The sequence below is a fragment of the Artemia franciscana genome, chromosome 10 (genome assembly GCF_032884065.1).
Source record: "Artemia franciscana chromosome 10, ASM3288406v1, whole genome shotgun sequence".
Classification (NCBI taxonomy): Eukaryota; Metazoa; Arthropoda; class Branchiopoda; order Anostraca; family Artemiidae; genus Artemia; species Artemia franciscana.
In genome coordinates, this window is record NC_088872.1 from 3,810,542 (window position 1) to 3,828,773 (window position 18,232).

General features: G+C 34.2%; 1 protein-coding gene across 2 annotated transcripts; it reads right to left on the bottom strand.

The window, feature by feature from the left end:
- Window positions 1–8,945: 8,945 nt before the first annotated feature.
- LOC136031669 (neurotrophin 1-like) lies at window positions 8,946–16,726 on the bottom strand. 2 transcript variants are annotated; one of them, XM_065711343.1, is made up of 3 exons: window positions 16,611–16,726; window positions 13,974–14,396; window positions 8,946–9,473 (listed from the first exon to the last, which is right to left on the bottom strand). In XM_065711343.1, exons 1-3 carry the CDS (start codon window positions 16,626–16,628, stop codon window positions 9,012–9,014), a joined length of 903 nt encoding a protein of 300 aa, XP_065567415.1. In that variant the 5' UTR covers window positions 16,629–16,726; the 3' UTR covers window positions 8,946–9,011. The 2 variants fall into 2 exon arrangements, with proteins under 2 accessions (XP_065567415.1, XP_065567414.1); XM_065711342.1 differs by having other exon boundaries at window positions 16,485–16,619.
- Window positions 16,727–18,232: the final 1,506 nt, after the last annotated feature.

The following is an 18,232-nucleotide window of genomic DNA, read 5'->3' on the forward strand; positions in this document are numbered from 1 at the left end:
TGCTGGGGGGGGGGAATTGATTACTAGAAATTGCTTACATTCGATATGCACCTGCATGTTAAATAATGCTTTAGAGGATATTATCAGATAATACTTGGGCCTGTTCATAACGCATTATTTAGTAATAGAGTCTTTTACTCTATTGTAACTTGAATGTGCTATCAGAGATGAAATAAAAGCAAGAGTATCGCTATGGTTAGAACATAGTACACCTTCATATATGATTAAAAGTATTTTTTTCCTCTTCACTACACAGAATTTAGCACTTATATTAAAAACAGTCCTGAACGAGCATACGTATGTAAATAGGCTTCAAGATGTTACATAGCACTGGCTTTAGATATCTCACTGCATAAATTATTACCTATCGAAGTTTTATCCTGGAGCAAGAATTCTCAAAGATAAAAACTTTTATCGTACATACAAATTTCATTAATAAAACAAACTTACAGGGATTATTAAAACCAGAAAAAAACAATTAAAACACCACAAACAAAAAACGAAAGGTGAAAAAAGCTTATAAAGGATAAAATATAATAAAAAAGAACCATGAGCTAAAGAAAGCTGGGTACCCTCACAACCATTTCCAGGGAAGGTTGTTATTAAAGTTGTTATTAAAGTTGAAGGTTGATAAATTGAAACCATATTAAGAGGTATTTCTGAGAAGTTTTAATGAAATTGGCATCATTTTTGATGCCATTTTTGATGACATTTTTGCATTTCTGCAAAAATTATTGAGACGGTTATTTCTGAGACGTTTCAATAAAAATGCCAATACCACGCTTCTTTGAGCCAAGGCTATGCATATTTCACGCCACCGTGACAATTTGTGGCTGCCCCTCTAGCATTAGATATTTCATTACGTGAATGATAATGTATCTAAGTTTTATCTTGGAACAAGAAATTTGAAAGATGCGAACTTTTTTCGTATATGAATAAAAACAGATTTACAAGTCTAATTAAAACACAAAAAGCAACTAAAAAACAACAAATGAAAAAAACAAAAGGCAAAAAAACTTACAAAGGATAAAATATAAACAAAAAGAACCACGAGTTAAGAAAAGGTGGTAACCCTAGCAAGTAATTCAAGTGGGGGACCTAGAAAGCAATCTCACCGGCCCCCTAGCAATCAATCTCACCAGTACCTTAGCATCCAGTTCCACCAGGCCCCTAACAACCAACTTCATCGTTCTCTAGTAACCAATTCCACAGGCAATGATAAATGTAAGACCATGAATATCCACATCACCGTGACAATATGTGGCTAGCCCACCTTAGCAAGCAATTCCTCAGAAGGGGTGGTCTTGACGAAAATGCATCGTTTCTATTGCTCTATTGGATTTTTGCATTCGGTTATTTTGAGATATTTTAATGACTATGCCACGTTTCTTTGAGCCAAGACTATGCATATTCAACCCACCGTAACAATATGTGACTGCCCATCTCTAGAGTTAGATATTTTATTACGTAAATGATTTTGTATCGAAGTTTTATCCTGGAACAATAAATCTAAAAGACATGGTGATGTCTTTATGGTGATGTCAATATGGTGAGAGGGCTTATTGGAATGGAAATTAAAAGTTCTAGTGCCCTTGTTAAGTGACCACACAGATAGGAGGGCAGCCTAACCCCCTCCCCACCCCTTTTTTCCAAAAAGTCATCTGATGAAAATCTTGAGATAGCCATTTTGATCGTCATAGTTGAAAGGCCCAATAACTGTGCCTTTGAAAATAACTTGACCCCTCCCCCCACGAGCCCCAGAAGGTCTTTAAGTCATAGAATTCGCCCTGGGCGGAGGGGGCTATCTTTCTGCTGGGGGTTTTTCCACGAGGGAATTTTCAATGGGGATGGAAGTTTCCAGGGAGTAAACTTGTCAAGGGAACTGTACAGGGGGGAAATTTGTCAGAATTCTTACACAAAATGCTTTTTAAAAGTCTTGCTTTATCTTTTCCGTCAAAATTTTACACGTTGATTTGTTAAGATTAATTGCCCAGGATAAATTTTCACCGGGATTGAATTATCTAGAGGATATATCCGTGGGGAGGCGAATTTTTCTGTGCTGCTGGGGCCAGATTTCCTGGATTGCTTAAAAACGATCAGATTTTTAAATAAAAAAAGAAGATTTTATCAACTGATAGTAAGGAGCAACATTAAACTTAAAACAAACAGAAATTATTACGTGTATTAGGGGATTGCCCCCTCCTCATCACCTTGCTCTTCACGGTAAAGTTTAAATTTTGCCCCAATTCCCTAGGAACGACTCTTGAACCACAAGGGTCGTTTAATTACAACAATAGGAAGTTTTTATAAAAGTAATAAAAAACTTTATCGTAAAGAGATAGGTTTTGAGGAAGGGGAATCCCCTTCACACACGTAAGAATTTGTGTTCGTTTTAAGTTTCAATATTACTCCTTACTTAAAGTTGAAAAAATTTGTTCTCTTTTAATTTAATCTACTTAAGAACTGATACCAAAATTGTTGTTTTTAGTACTATATCATGCCTTCGGATGGTAAAATTGATAAAAAGAACGTAGGTATGAGCAATAGCTTTCAAATAGAACATTAAACGTTACTGTAAAAGTTCCAGTAGTTCAATAGCCTAAGACCTTCCACTTAAGACGTAGCCCCATAAGTGCTGTTTTTAGTTCCATTTGGATCTTGTTGATGATGGAATTTATAGGAAGGTCGTAGATACAAGCAATATCTTTTATTTGAACTACTAAAAATTTGTCTAATATGCCTGCATTATAATTACGTCCAACAACAATACGACCATACTGATATTGATACGTCTGATACCATACAGCATACACCCCTTTCCCAAGGGATTATGGAAGGCCGTTTTGGCTGAGTGGTTGGCACGCTGGCGTGGGAATTCTGTGTCCAAAAGGGAAGGGGTTCAATCCCAGTTGTGACCAGTTATTTAGTTTGGGCCAGAGTCGACCCAACTCTAAATGGGCACCTGGATAAATCTGGGGAAGGAAAGCGGGAAGGGTGTGTGAAAGCACAGGATGGTTGGACCCCCCCCCCAACGCACTTCCTGGCTGAAGGGCCATGAAACAGAGATCAGCACCACCGGTTTGAGCCTTAAGGGTCTAGTGCCGTCTTATTTACCTTTTACTTTTTTAAAAGGGAGTATGGAGGGTCATATCATCACCAAAACCATAGATATTGGACCTTTGAACTATTTTGAACAAATTGGCTATCTCAAAATTTTAATTGGGTAGCTTTGGGGAGAGAAACTTTAAGAGGGGGAGGGGGCTAGTCACCCTCCAATCTTTTTGTTCACTTAAAAAGAACACTAGCGGATGTAATTTCCGTTCAAATGAGCCATTAAACATCTCTCTATCATGTTTTAGTCATTTGCTAGCTCTGGTGGAAAAAAAGGAAAAATTAAAGGAGACATCAGTGCTACCCATGAATTAAATAAAAAAAGAACTAATTTTTTTAGCTGAAAGTAAGGAGCGACATTAAAACTTAAAACGAACAGAAATTACTCCGTATATGAAATGGATTGTCCCCTCCGCGATGCCTCGCTCTTTACGCAAAAGCTTTTAATTGTTTTAAAAAGTAGAATTGTGGCAAAGAGTCAAACTTTAGCGTAAAGAGCGAGGGATTGCGGAGGGGACAACCCATTTCATATACGGAGTAATTTCTGTTCGTTTTAAGTTTTAATGTCGCTCCTTACTTTCAGCTAAAAAAATTAGTTTTTTTTTATTTAATTTCTGAACGTTTTTTAATTAATGCATGTTTGGTTTTGGCTCTCCGCACATAAATTATTAAAATGAAATTTGTATATTAATTCTTTTTCGGCTAAATGGCTTTCTCTTAGTTTTGATCAGACGATTTTGAGAAATAAAGGGTGGAGAAGGAGGCCTACTTGCCCTCCAATTTTTCTTTTACTTAAAAAGGCAACTAGAACTTTAAATTTTTAACGAACGTTTTTATTAGTAAAAAATATGCGTAACTTAAGAATTAACTTACGTAACAAACTTTCATAACCTTATATTTTTATTATGTATACGAGGGGGTTTGTACCCTCGTTAATACCTCGCTCTTTACACTAAATCGTAAGTTTTGTCCCAATTCCTTAAGAATGACCCCTGAATCAGAAAGGCCGCAGAATAAATAGTTGAAATTACTAAAAATACTTTAGCATAAAGAGCAAGGTATTTATCTCCTCCTAAACACCTCGCTCTTTATGCTAAAGTATTTTTAGAACCCCTCAAATTCGTAATAATCTCTGTTTGTTTTAAGTTTCAATGCTACTTCTTCCTTTCATCTGAAAAAACGTTTTCATGTTTATTTTTCATTGTTTTATTATAGTAATGCTAGAGAATCCTGCCCCCTTTTCATTGAATTTTTCTTCCCCCATGACAGATTCCTCCAATGAAAGATCCTCCAACATAGCCCCCTCTCCTCAGCCCCACCCCCAAACAAAATAAAATCCCCCTGAAAACGTCTTTACACTTCCCAATAACCATTACTATATGTAAACACTGGTCAAAGTTTGTAACTTGCAGGCCCTCCCCCAGGGATTTTGGGGGAGTAAGTCATCCCCAAAGACATAGTTATTATGGTTTTCGACTATGTTGAACAAAATGGCTATCTCAAAATTTTGATCCGTTGACTTTGGGATAAAAATGAGGGTGGGAGGGGGCCTAGATGCCCTCCGATTTTTTTGGTCACTTAAAAAGGGCACTAGAACTTTTCATTTCCGTTAGAATAAGCCCTCTTGAGAAAAAATAAACACGCACCAGTGATTTGTCTTCTGGCAAAAAATGCAAAATTCCACATTTTTGTAGATAGGAGCTTGAAACTTCTACAGTAGGGTTCTCTGATACGCTGAATCCGATGGTGCCATTTTGGTGCCGATGGTGCGACTTTTGATGGGTAAGACTAAACTTGATGAAACTTATATATTAAAAATCAGCATTAAAATGCGATTCTTTTGATGTAGCTATTGATATCAAAATTCAATTTTTTAGAGTTTTGGTTACTATTGAGCCGGGTCGCTCCTTACTACAGTTCGTTACCACGAACTGTTTGAAAAAGATGATATGCCCTGGTGTTCAAGGTGGAGGACCGTAGTTGTCCTACGGAAGTTTTTCCACCATGCTGATTCCAATGGTACACTTTTTATTTTGATCTGGCGCCAATCTCAAAGGGTTTAAGGCTCTTTTTCGAAATCGCCATAGATTTCTTTTCGGACTACACTTTTACTTTTAACATTAACTGAAACAATAGTTACCATTCCTGATTCAGTGTCAAATCCGAAGTTTTTATTCCAATTGGCAGTTTTTTTCAAAACGAGTTTTCAGTTTTTTGTTACTATGGTTCTTTCTTTAACTAGTTGCTGTGGTTCGTTCTTGTAGTTCGTTCTTTACTAGGTTGCAGCTATTGCTGTGACAATGATGAGTCTGCATATTAGGGGTTACCACACCAGGTTGGCTCTGTTAATGTGTATAATGTTACAAGACTCCCTTTGTACAATTTGGGTCACCATTACACCAGGCTGCTCCTTGCTTACGGTTTGTTCCTACGATCTCTTTGACTTGCTTTATATACTTGTCATCAAAATCTGAACAGATTGGATCTATAGCCTACGAAAACTGATTTTATACATTTTGATTTATATACTTTATGTTCTCGCCAAAATCTTAATAGGTTTAACCTTTGTTCCATGAAAATTCACTTCATTTTGGCCGCTAATTATTCTCTTTTGAATCCTATGATTTTTGTCATTTATGACCAATTTTTGAAGTTTGAACTTTGAAATGATAAGGGTTGAACTAAACCGAACCTTGTCACATCGAACAGAACACATCTTGACAGCGAAATGTATTTATTGTGGAATTGAACACGAATTCACTTCAACCGATCGATCTAACCATGAGTTTTATTTTTGTTGAAAGATTTTAAATCCAAGCTAAATGTGTAGGAACTTGCACTAGTGTCGACGAAAAAACGTGAAGCTTGGCAGTTTTTCATTGTAATAATGAGAATAGTCAATTTACTTAGCGTAATTGGTAAAATTAGGGTAATAATAAGGGTCTGCTCTTAAGTCCTGACAAAAAAATGATTACAGAGCTTGAAAATACCAAGCGTCGCCAAATGCTAGATGGCGTTGTTAGTTTTTTTTTGTCGACACTAGTGCAAGTTCCCACTCTTATATGCTACCAATACTCTTTGGTTCAGCCCATATAAATGAAACTATGCTTATAGACAAAAATTTAAAAGCTTCAATCCAGAGTTTGAATATAGAAGCAGACATTTGCGGAGGTACATTCCGTCTAGGAGTCAGACAATTTTCCAAAGAAGAATATTTGAGGACGGCATTTGTTATTTTTTCATTATATTATAATTTTTCATAGGATATGCATGTTTTTAGTTAATTTCAATTGCACTCAATGTCTCTGAAGGGTGTTCCTACGGCAGCAAAGAAAAGTGTATGAACCAGGGCACGTTTTTGTTTCATATAAGAAGTTCAAAATACTTGGATTTGGGGCACAGGTATAGAACAGAGCTGAAGAGAGAGACGTTTAAAATTTGATAAAATAGTAAGTGACTATTTTCACATAAGATTCTTAAAACGATACGAAATTGTCAATGAGATGGGAGTGCAACATCAACTAATAAAACCTTTCATGGAAAGAAAAATGCAGCTTAGGTCAAATATAGTTGCCAAACGCTATAGCGTTGGTTATTCTGCCTTTTGGCGCTAGCGTCAGTTTCCTACCTTATAACTTTCTCATTTTTTCGTTATTTTTTATTATTATTATTTTGCGCTAAAGACGATCAAACGGAAGTATTGACCGAAATATTTGTATTGCCCTTAACCTTTCACAAAGTCAAGAAACAGTTTTGCCGGACAACTATAGCAGGAACAAGAAAATGGACTGAATGCAGAGAAGACAGACAATTTATATTTGGGTCATATTATATATAAATATGGCCTATGGCCTATAAACAGGCCATAGATGTCGAACCAGAGTTGCTACTACGGCTATTCCTGACAACCCATCACAGCACCACGCTTCCCAACGCCATTGGATCCTCCTCCCTAATCTATCAAACTGTTTTTTCCTTATATCCTCCCAAGATATTCGATTTCCACCTCATGATTTCTACCTCATCTGAGGGGATAGTGTTCTTTATTTGTCATGACTTAGATTATAGGTTTTACATATATGAAAAAAAGAATAGGATCATATCCTTATCAGCTAGACAAGAGCATAGAAATTAATCCATTGGGAGGGATCATTTTAGAGAGGAATACAACTTAAAAAGCACTTAACTATGTGATATAGAGCGTATAATAAACGAACACATAAAAATGCAATAGACAAGAGATTAGATTAGAGGCCAGACAGAGATAGACAAGAGATGCAGGAGGCCAATCAACGATGGAAGATTGAAGCTGTCAAACGAAACACCCATTAAGGCACTATATTTATATAATATATATAATTAGATCCCAACGCAAGACCTACGCAAAATCGAACACGTCAGACCGTTTAAAATGGCACAGAACTTGGAGATCCTCTGGTCTTTTAAATTATCATCCCTGTCTGAGCAGCTTGTGTCTCGCTCGCTGCGTTGGTATGGTCATCTTCTTTGCCTAGCCATTGATACACCTGCTGAACTTATCTTGGCTTCAATACAACCACAAAAAACTGGAAACTCTCCAAAGGTAGATCATGCACAAGCTGGACGAACGTCGGATGTGGTTGACTCACAATTAGGAACACCAACCCCCAATGGAGCTCGAGCCCTCACCTTAGATAAAACCTTCTGGAGACGCCTAATGGCACCAACGTCTGGTTCCCTCTACGGTGGTGATGTTGCCGATTAAGAGCTTTAAGTTAAAGTAAGTCAAGACTAGCAAAGAGACTTAATACCCCAACGCAAAAAAAGTACTCAGGACTATCTTACCCCATCAAGTTCATAAGAAATTTCTCGAAGGCCATGATTGGCGGGTACAATGCTAATATATTTATTTTAAAGGACTTCTAATAAGTAGATACAGTGCACTGTCGTTAAGGCTAAGTGCTACCATATTTTAAATTAATTTTTAGGGAACCATAGGGATGCCGGTTGTTTTCTCTATCCACAAGCAACAATTAAATCTGTTAAAGACCTTTAAGCCCCCACTCTGTAAAAAAGATAATTTCATAAACCACATATGCCAGCCATAATATAAAGAAAAAACGATAAAAAAATGTGTTTTTTTTAAGTGTGTGTTGTTTTAGTTTTCTTTGTCTTTTCACACTTTTTTTGGCATTTTCCCTGAAATATTTTTTGTTCGCACTAAAGAAAAGAGGCGTTTGTCCTCCCAAAATATTAGCTTTGATTTTAATATTTTTGTTTTGCCTTAAAAAACACATTTTTAATCTTTTTTTTTTCTTTATACCACTCTCTAAAAAAAACTACTGACCATAGCGGTACAGAATGGTACGCAAATGGTCGAATGTTATTACTTAGGCGTTTAGACTTTTGGAAAATTGTGTCATACACTAAATATATGTTAAATTTTGCTGATTAACAATCTAGATTCCAGGTGTTTGGTTTTAATCTAGACTCTCAATCTAGACAATTAATCTAGACAGTCGATTTAGTCACGTTAATGAAAAGGGAGAACGATGCAATATATTATGTGTGTAATATATTTCCATTATACACTTTAGCTACTGTAAGTTTAAATCTTTGAGACCATACCTCCCCCCAAAATGAAATCCTCCACTCCTAAAATCTCATTCCAAAAATGAAATCCTAATGCTGCTACCCAGTTTTCACATTATTTGCTCATTTGTTTGCTGTTTTCTTTTTGTGTTTTTAATATTCCCAAAGCTTGAATCATTCGAATTTTTCAAATTTCTTGGGAGGTCCCTCCCTTCATCAAAATGAAGGAAGCATAATATGTCTACATATACAAGTCATGAAAATCACTAGAAATACTTTACTTTATCAGAAAATCAATACAAAAATAGGTCTTTTATTTCATTTGTAGATCAATATGGTATGTGACAGGAGCAAGCTGAAGGAAGTCTGTAAATATCAATAAACAATCCTTTGTAGGTATCACATGGATCAAAAGACAACATTCTGTGATAGACATACTTCTGTAAACACTGACTTTTGTAGCAAGGGGCGATGGTTCTGCAGTCACCACCAGGGAAAAGGCAAGTTTCCATTCTCTGGGTTTGCGTGTAGTAGAGGACATCTTGAACAATGACACGCCATTCACCATTGACATTCCTTGCGCGTTTTGGACGCGCATAGGTAACGTCAGAGGGACAGATGTAGCCTTCTGGGCCAATCCAGTGCGTCTTATCAACTAGAGGACCACTGTAGTAAGAATAGTCAAATGCTTCTTCTTGGTATCTAGTAAGACCATCAACAAGGTCGTCAGCAGACTGCTCAGGAACATCGCTGTACTTCTTCCCAAGGTAATAATCTGCTTCAATTGCCGCCTAACATCAGGAATAACAATAAATTAGATATAGTCTATGAATAATATACGACTATAAGTAATTCAAAAAACGGTAAGAACAGTCAGGACCGTATCCAGAATTTTTGTTTTTTTTTTTGGAGGGGGGGGGGGGTACAAAAACATCTCCTTTCAGGAGGGGTACAAAGCATACCTTTAAAAACGCATCAAAGTTTTTTTATATTCATTTTTGTTGCGTTTTACGGGTCGGACAAACATCTTTGGGGGGGGGGGGTCAAACCCTCTAACCCTACCCTAAATAAGGCCTTGAGAAGAGTACAATGTTAAGGTTCATATCATGAAACCGAACCAGAGGCCAATTCTATGTAAATACGTACTGATATTTTGAAAGTTCAGGCTTAAGGACACCAATCCAAAAAAATGTAGGAGAAAGTGACATTTTTTTTGTTTTTTTTTTCTAAAAGGAAGATACAAAAAATAAATATTTTTCAAAACCTAAAAGACATTTTTTTCCCTTTATTTCTTTGATGAAAACATCAAATTGAACGATTTTTATCAAAATATAAGGGGCAATTACCGAAACACCTCCTTCCACCATTGGTACTTCTGTCCCTACTACTATAATATCACTGACAAAGACCGTATCCAGGTGGTTTGACCACCCTATTCGAAATGCAACTCGTAAAAAACTTTGTAGAAATGTATAAAAACACATTTTGATGCATCTTTTAAGTTTTATAATTTCTTTTCCCCCTCCCCCCCAGAAAACATACCTGTCCCCCCAGACAAAATTCTAGAAGGGGCCTTGTCAGAGACCAAAACACTTTTTTCCCTTTAATATCCTTTTGTCTTGTTGTTCATTTCGGTTTATCCTGATTTTATTATTTAATGCATATTATTTATAGACCGTGTTTCTCAAGAAGCAATTTTATTTTAATTTGTTCTTTGTGTTTTCTTTTTTGGTAGCATTCTTTTAATTCAGGTACACAAATTTAACGTGTTATATTCATTTGAAACACGCCTTTTTTAATAAGATTTTTATTATTTCCATCAAATTTTTTCTATATTTCTTATATAGTATTTCAGAGGGTTTCTAGCGTGTTTTGAGGGTTGTTGTTTCAACCCATGTAACTTTTACCTTTGTTCTGTTGTAGTTAGCTATTCTAAGAGAGTTATACCTATATCATTTAATAATAAAAAAAAAGAATGAGCTCTCACATTTTTCACTATGAGCCATGTATCAATTTTTTTTTTTAATATATTAAGAGCAGAAATAAAAAATTCTAAAATTTCTAAGGACCTGCAGTCCATTTCTGACCAGGCGAGCATGCATGTTTTTTTTAGGGGGGGGGATAATAAAAGAAATACTTTCATTTGATTATTTGAATAAAAATGCTCTGAAATACGCAAATAGTTGAGTTTTATGAGGAGGTGGAGTAGGCCCCAAGAACTCCTCTTCTTTATAGAGCTATTCTAAGAGAGTTATACCTATATCATTTAATAATAAAAAAAAAGAATGAGCTCTCACATTTTTCACTATGAGCCATGTATCAATTTTTTTTTTAATATATTAAGAGCAGAAATAAAAAATTCTAAAATTTCTAAGGACCTGCAGTCCATTTCTGACCAGGCGAGCATGCATGTTTTTTTTTAGGGGGGGGGGGATAATAAAAGAAATACTTTCATTTGATTATTTGAATAAAAATGCTCTGAAATACGCAAATAGTTGAGTTTTATGAGGAGGTGGAGTAGGCCCCGAGATCTCCTCTTCTTTATAGGTCCATCTCTGTGACATATACATAGTATGCGTATACAGCTCTTGCAAAACACAATTACATTGTATCGAAAATTATCGTAGGCTATGACACTCAGTCACACTTATTATCTAGGAATACATTTGTTACGCAAAAGTAAGCAAATTAAAGCAGTAACAATAACCTTGATAATTTTCTCACAATTTGTTGTGGTTTACAAGGAATTTTTGAAATAGTTCTCTTTGATAAATGACAGTTTTTAAAACTTGAACAATTCTAGCTTTAGATGACCTTGAAAAGTTACGGAGAAAAAAGTTGGCCGGACGCAGACGTCATTCAGAAATTAAAATTTGCTAAAATTCATTAAAACTTATGAAATAAATAGCTATTTAAAGCTATTTAAATAGTCAATTTAGTAATAAAGAAATAGTTCTTAGACAGCTTAACTGCAGCAAATCAAAAGGCCTTATGTTACGTTGGACAAGTTTCTCAGTTGAGCAGAGCAACTAAAAAGTGTGCTTTCTATGTTAATGATTAAACAAAACTTTTCGAAAAAAAAGTTTTCTTAAAAAAGTAAAGTATATATTAAACTGAAGATCAGCAGAAGTAAATTCCTATAATAATTTAAACATAAAACGACTTGAAATTACTGTTAAAGAATAAATGAGCCCCAAACGAACAAAAATAACACACATAATCATAACAAACAAATCGAGAACAGGTATTGATATAAATAAATGAACAAATTGTAAACTGTAGTACTCTAGGAACTGACCGTGGCGGCAAACCTGCCCACGAGTAAGAGAAAATCAGTATCGATTGTAACAGACTAGTGACTCATTTTAGAAAGCAAACAAAAAATGAAAAAAATTTGTCTAAATGGCAGAAAACAGTCAAATCATCTGGAAAATAAAGAAAAGTGTGGAGTAAATTTCAAATTAATTTTTGTTAAATAAATTTTATACAGTTTTTTTTATACTTGATGGAAACTAAGGTTGTAATAATCCAAAACGACTTATGTGACACTATTTGCTAAAGACATACTAATAATCCACCTAAAACCCGAATGCACTCAATCGATTGGTATATTCAACAGTCCTATATTTTATTCGTGTCCCAATAAAATCAAGAAATTTTATTTTTCCTAAAATGTAGGCTATTGTAACTCCTTTTGTAAGACACTGAAACAATTGGAATTCTGAGCTTCTAATATCGGAAATGTGTTTTTATAATTTTAATAGTGAAATATACATCTGCTAAAAACAGTTATCAGCAATAATAAGCAAAAACCAAACCGCACTTTTCAGATTTTCCACTCTCCTTTAAATTTCATAATATATAATTTATTACCTTTGATTTACTGCATCTGACAAGTGCGCTATTAGAAACACGTTTTTCAAATTTAATAAATATTTTTGATTTCAAATTATATTCAACCCAATTTAACTTAATCTAACGAAATTTAAATTAAACTAAACTCAAGTTAAAGTTTTTACATGACTTTACGAATTTCTGTAAGATTTGACAACGGATTATTCATTTCAAGTGTCAAATTCAGCAGATAAATTCGTGTAAGGATTGAAAGTGTATTTAATTGAAATAAAAACGATTTTTCATATGACCCAGGGTTCAATCCCAATTATCGCAGGGCTGACGCAAGGACCTTTGCAGTCAGAAACGTTGTCCATTAACAGGAGAAGAGAGAAACAGAATTGTATTTATACTAAAACCAGATGATTAGAAAAGGATAAAGACAAGGAATACAAATAAATATAGAATGTATAATAATATATACATGATACAAATACATAAGAAACACGAATCAGTCGCATGCGGGAAAAATAAAAGACTTCAAAAAGTCCATAATTAGCAAAAAAAGCAAAAACAACAACAAAACAATTGTTTTCAGCGAAAAAATAACAATACAGGGTCTAAAAAATAACAATACAGGGTCTATTGAACACTTGAGATTATAGCCAAAGGCTGTATCCAGGAGGGCTAGGGGTTAGAACCCCCTCCCCGCGGAATGTTTGTTTTACTTGTAAAAACGTAACAAGAATTCATAGGAAAAATTTTGTTAATGCGTTTGTCAAAGTTTTTTTTTTGTATATTCTCCCCCTCCAAATCCCTCATCCGAAAATAAAATATTGGATACATCCCTGCTATTACCACTAATTCATTGTTCAACAGGAGTTAAAAATTTATGTTCCTCGTAAAAAAAGATGTGTTTAAATATGTGTCCTTTCTGCATTTAGTGATTTATATCAGCACTAGAAAATTTGAAGCCTATTGGGTTGCAATAGCTGGATTGTTTTCTGTAGCTTTGGCCAAATCTTCACCGTACTTCTACATTTGAATCAAAATATCCCTAAGGTGGATACAAAATAACGTCGTACAGTTTTCTGTTTTCTAAATGGCATTTTATCTTCCAAATTTAAGTTTTCTTTGGATTTAGTTTCTACATATTTATTTGAAATATTCAAATAAGTTTCTCCATATTTTGAAAATTTTCAAGATTCAATGAAATCTTTCAATAGCTTAAACGTAACTAAACTCGAGGCCAAATTTTTGTTTTTGTAAATATGGCTCGTTATCATTAAAAACAAACATACACACTGACCGTTTTCTAGAAAGTGGCCTTAAAAATGTGCGATTTTAAGCTAATGTTAGAAAAAGCTTTGCAGGTTTCACTTTGACAGAAGTGGTGTTAGATATCAAGGCAAAGGATTAGAACAATAGTTCACAAAGGTGTAAAAACAGGTTCTTACTTTGATTTCATATTCTGGATATTCGTAATCTTCTAAGCAAAAGTTTGTCCCATTGGTTTCACACTTTGGTGGAAGTTTAGGATCGCAATAGTCAGGCTTTCCATACGGCTTTTCATAAGAAGACTCGTAGGCTGGCTTTCCATATGGCTTCTCATAAGAAGAGTCATAGACTGGCTTTCCATATGGCTTCTCGTAAGAAGGTCCATAACTAGGCTTTCCGTACGATGGCTTTCCATGAGCAGGGTACTTTTGGTCATAGGCCGAATGCTGTTCATGGGGGTATTTTGAAGGGTATGGCTCATGCGGCTTAGGTGCGTATGGCTCTCGATATGCTGGCTTCTGCTGTGGGCGATATGGATCAGCTTCAGCCTTTGCATCTGCTTCAGCTCGTGCAGCCGCAGCTGATGTAAGAAGGAGAACGGCCTATAAAGAAACATTTTCTATTCTGAACATTTCTAATTTAATATAAGAACAAAACAAAGAATGAGAAAAATATTAAGAAAAAGGTAAAACGAAATCTTTACTTGTGTTTATTTTTCAGTTTGGATGTAATGGAAGACATTGGATATAAGGAAGACAGAAGGAGCGCGTATCCCAAGATTCCCCTCCTTTATTTTGGAGAATACCTCTTTGTGGGGGATATTTACTTTGAAAATTCCTTGTTTGGTATTTTCATCGAAAAATCGAAAGAAACGACAAAACATCTCCCCTAGATTTAAAAAATATTATTTGAAAAAATAAAATATTTTATTATAGTTTTATAATCTTAAATGATAGAATTTAATTTTCATGATAGATTTAAAAAATAAAATATCAAAATATTATTATTTAAAAAATATTGAAATACTCTTTTTATTCAGTATGTCTTACATTCAAAAGATTAATTTTTTCTTTTCTAGTAAGTATAGCTTTTGTCCACACATTTTTTTTTAAATATACCGTCTGTTTTTGGAAAAAATACACCTACATTATATTACCGTATTATACACTATACAATATAAATATACATATACTATATTATATACACGTAAACATACACTATATTATACTATATAGTATTATACTCATACTATTTAGATACAATATAATATATACTTACATAATTGGAGACCTAAGTTTCAGATGTATCCATTCACCGAATTTGATTTAAGATTTAGCCTAATTTTGACTTTTTTTGGGAATAATCTAGACTTGCTTATTTAAAAAGAAAGTTCTCGTACTTTGCCTTTTTCTGGCGCGTTCTAATTTTTCAATAAGAAAACCTGAAAAGCAAAATTCAAAGCATAATCCTATAGATGGATAATGCTGAATTTCAGCTATCGAATGATAGCAAAATGTTCATCTTAAGTTGAAACATTAACCATAAGACTGCGGAAAGATAACATACCGAAAATTTGCGATGGGACCATAAACCATAAAACCATTTGTTAATTTTCGTGATTCATTTTTGCAAGCCAGTCTTACCATTTTTATTGATGAAAAGACAAATAGTTGTGTCTCTTTAAACCGCTTTAAGCTGGAGGCTTGTGCCAAATAAATTTAATTCTGCTGCTGGTTGGAGGTCCTTTAGTTTTGGCCCCTCCCCAAAACACCCCCTTTTTAGATTTTTCTATATTTTACGATTGTTTCACATGTTTTGAGTGATCTGACGGGCACTTCCTCACTTCCAACATTTGAGAACCTTCACCGAATAAATTCTCGTTTACGTGCCTGGACGCAATTACTCACAAAAATCCGAGACCCAGTTTGTTTAGATTTTATCTTCATTTGTTGTTTTTTAAGATCAAAACATTCGAAGTCGATCTTTTTAACAAGTGAATGAATTAGACCCATAAACAAGGTCAAAAGACGCAATTTATACCACGTTTTACTTAAGTTGTATTCCCTGGATGTCTGTCTTTCGCCAATAAAAATTTGAGACGATTATTTCGATCCCTTCCTCCATTCGATTCGGCTCAAAAGTATTATGCAGCTTTGATCTACATTTTAATATTCTGATATATTTGAATCTCAAAAATGCTTAATTATCCTACAATTTAGTTCATTATTTCAGAAGAAACATAAGTTAATATATCTTTCTTGTTCTATTTATTAAACAAAAGCGGCTTGGCGCAGCGGAAGCACGTTGGGCCCATAACCCAGAAGTCGAAATCACTGACTCTTAATTTTTTTCTAAGAATTTAAGAGAGTTCAACAAATATCTAATAATATTTTTAAACCACATTTAAAAATAGATTAAAAAAGGGGAAAATAAAAATATCGGTTTTAAATAATGCTCTTAATATACATACTTCAAAACGTGGTGTGCCTTTAAAATAGTTGGATATCAATAGGTATTTGACTGAAAAGACGCGGCACGTTTTGAAATATGCATATCAAAAATATTCTTTAGAATAGAAAATTTTATTTCTCCCTTCTTAGACCATTTTTAAAACGTTATTTTCTTGAGATTTTTACATAAAATATTAATCGAAAGTCAAATAATCCAGAGAAAGGAAAAATGCAAAAAACCTGTCTCTCTGCAACATCCTTTTGCACATCAGTTCTTACTTTATAAGCGAAAGACATTAAACAAAAGTCACTAAATATATACACAATCACAAGGTAAACATGCATTTTTTGACTATTCCAACATACCAAATACAAATTAGCCATATTAACTCAATGTAGCCAGAGAGCCAATTGATACGATATTCATGCTCACTGCAGACTTTTTATGTAGAAATTATCCTTGTACGCAGAAATGATTTGCCGCCCCAAAAAAATAAAAAAAAAATTGCCAGAGTCGAAAAATAATTGAACCGATACGAAGCTAAATTCTGCGGTTTCTTCTTTTGCTATGAAAGATAAAAATGATATGGTTATATCAGGGTCAATGTAACACTTAATAATGCGGAAGATAATTTATTTATTTTTTTTTACAATTTATTAACTCTGTAGTTTTGTACCCTCTTGGGGGGGTCCAGAGCGAATGAAACAATAAGAGCATGAAACAGATATCATAATTTACACGCTATTGTGAAATATAATTTATTTACTTACTTATTTTTAACTTTACACAATATTCTTACGTGCGACCTCATAGGGTTCAACGGCGTTTAAGGCCATTTATTGATGTTAGGAAAATTAAAAATAAATGTGAAAGTGAAAAAAATTCTTATGATGCAAATTGTGATACAAGTTGGCTATATAAGCTTTAATAATACTATTATCATAAATAATGACAAGATTTACTTTCGTAATATTCTTATAAAGTCTCTACATTAAAGTCAAACAAAATCTTTTGACTGTAAATGTAATAAACCATTTTTCTTGGTAATTTCATCAATAAAAAAATTACCTGGGAAGCCAATTAAAAAAGAATCCAGGAAAACAAAAGGTTACAATTAGTATTTTTATTTTTCGTTTAAAGACATCAGTTTCCTCAATTACATACATTCATAATCAAGTTAATTTGATACAAGATTTACATTTGCAATTATTCTATAAGAATATTGTTACAAAACTGTGGGTGCCGAAAAGTAATGGTAGGATAATACATCCCAGACAAGGGCAGATCTAGAAAAAATTTTGGGGGAGGCACTGGACCAAGGGTGCCAATGTGACTCGAGATGGGCACCAAAATGACAAGTTTATTTCAAAAAAGGTTAAAAAGAACGGAATAAGGGTGCCAGAAAACACAATCTGAAGATGAAGATCTAGCAAGCAACTTTAATTATATGATTAATTTTTCCTGAAAACGAGGTTTATCTTATAATTTTATGGCGAAATGATTCGTAAATTAAAAGTTTCATGTCTGAATCTCTAACAGATCAAGAGCAAAATCTTGGGCGTGAAGGCCAATGGACCAAAGGCGCCAATGTGACTCAAGGTGGGCACCAAATTGACAAGTTTATCTTAAAAAAGATTAAAAAAAAGAAAAAGAACGGAATCAGTGTGCCAGAAGTGTCTTGAGGGGAGGGTCAGCGCCTTTGACCCCATAGATCTGTTCCTGGCCTAAATTTATTTCAACTCTTTCATTCATCTAATTTCAACCTAATTAGCAATATAGTTAAAATAAATAGATAGATAAATTTATTCACACGAAAGGCCTATTGTGCCATTCCCTATTTAATTAGTCACAAAACTAAAATTAATGATTTTGAGGATGGAGGGGGTTTATTATTAGTCAAAAATTACCTTTAGATTTCCAGGTGTTTTCGGATATTTTACCAAAATATCCGGAAATATCCTTCGATCCCCTTGTATATTCAGCCATC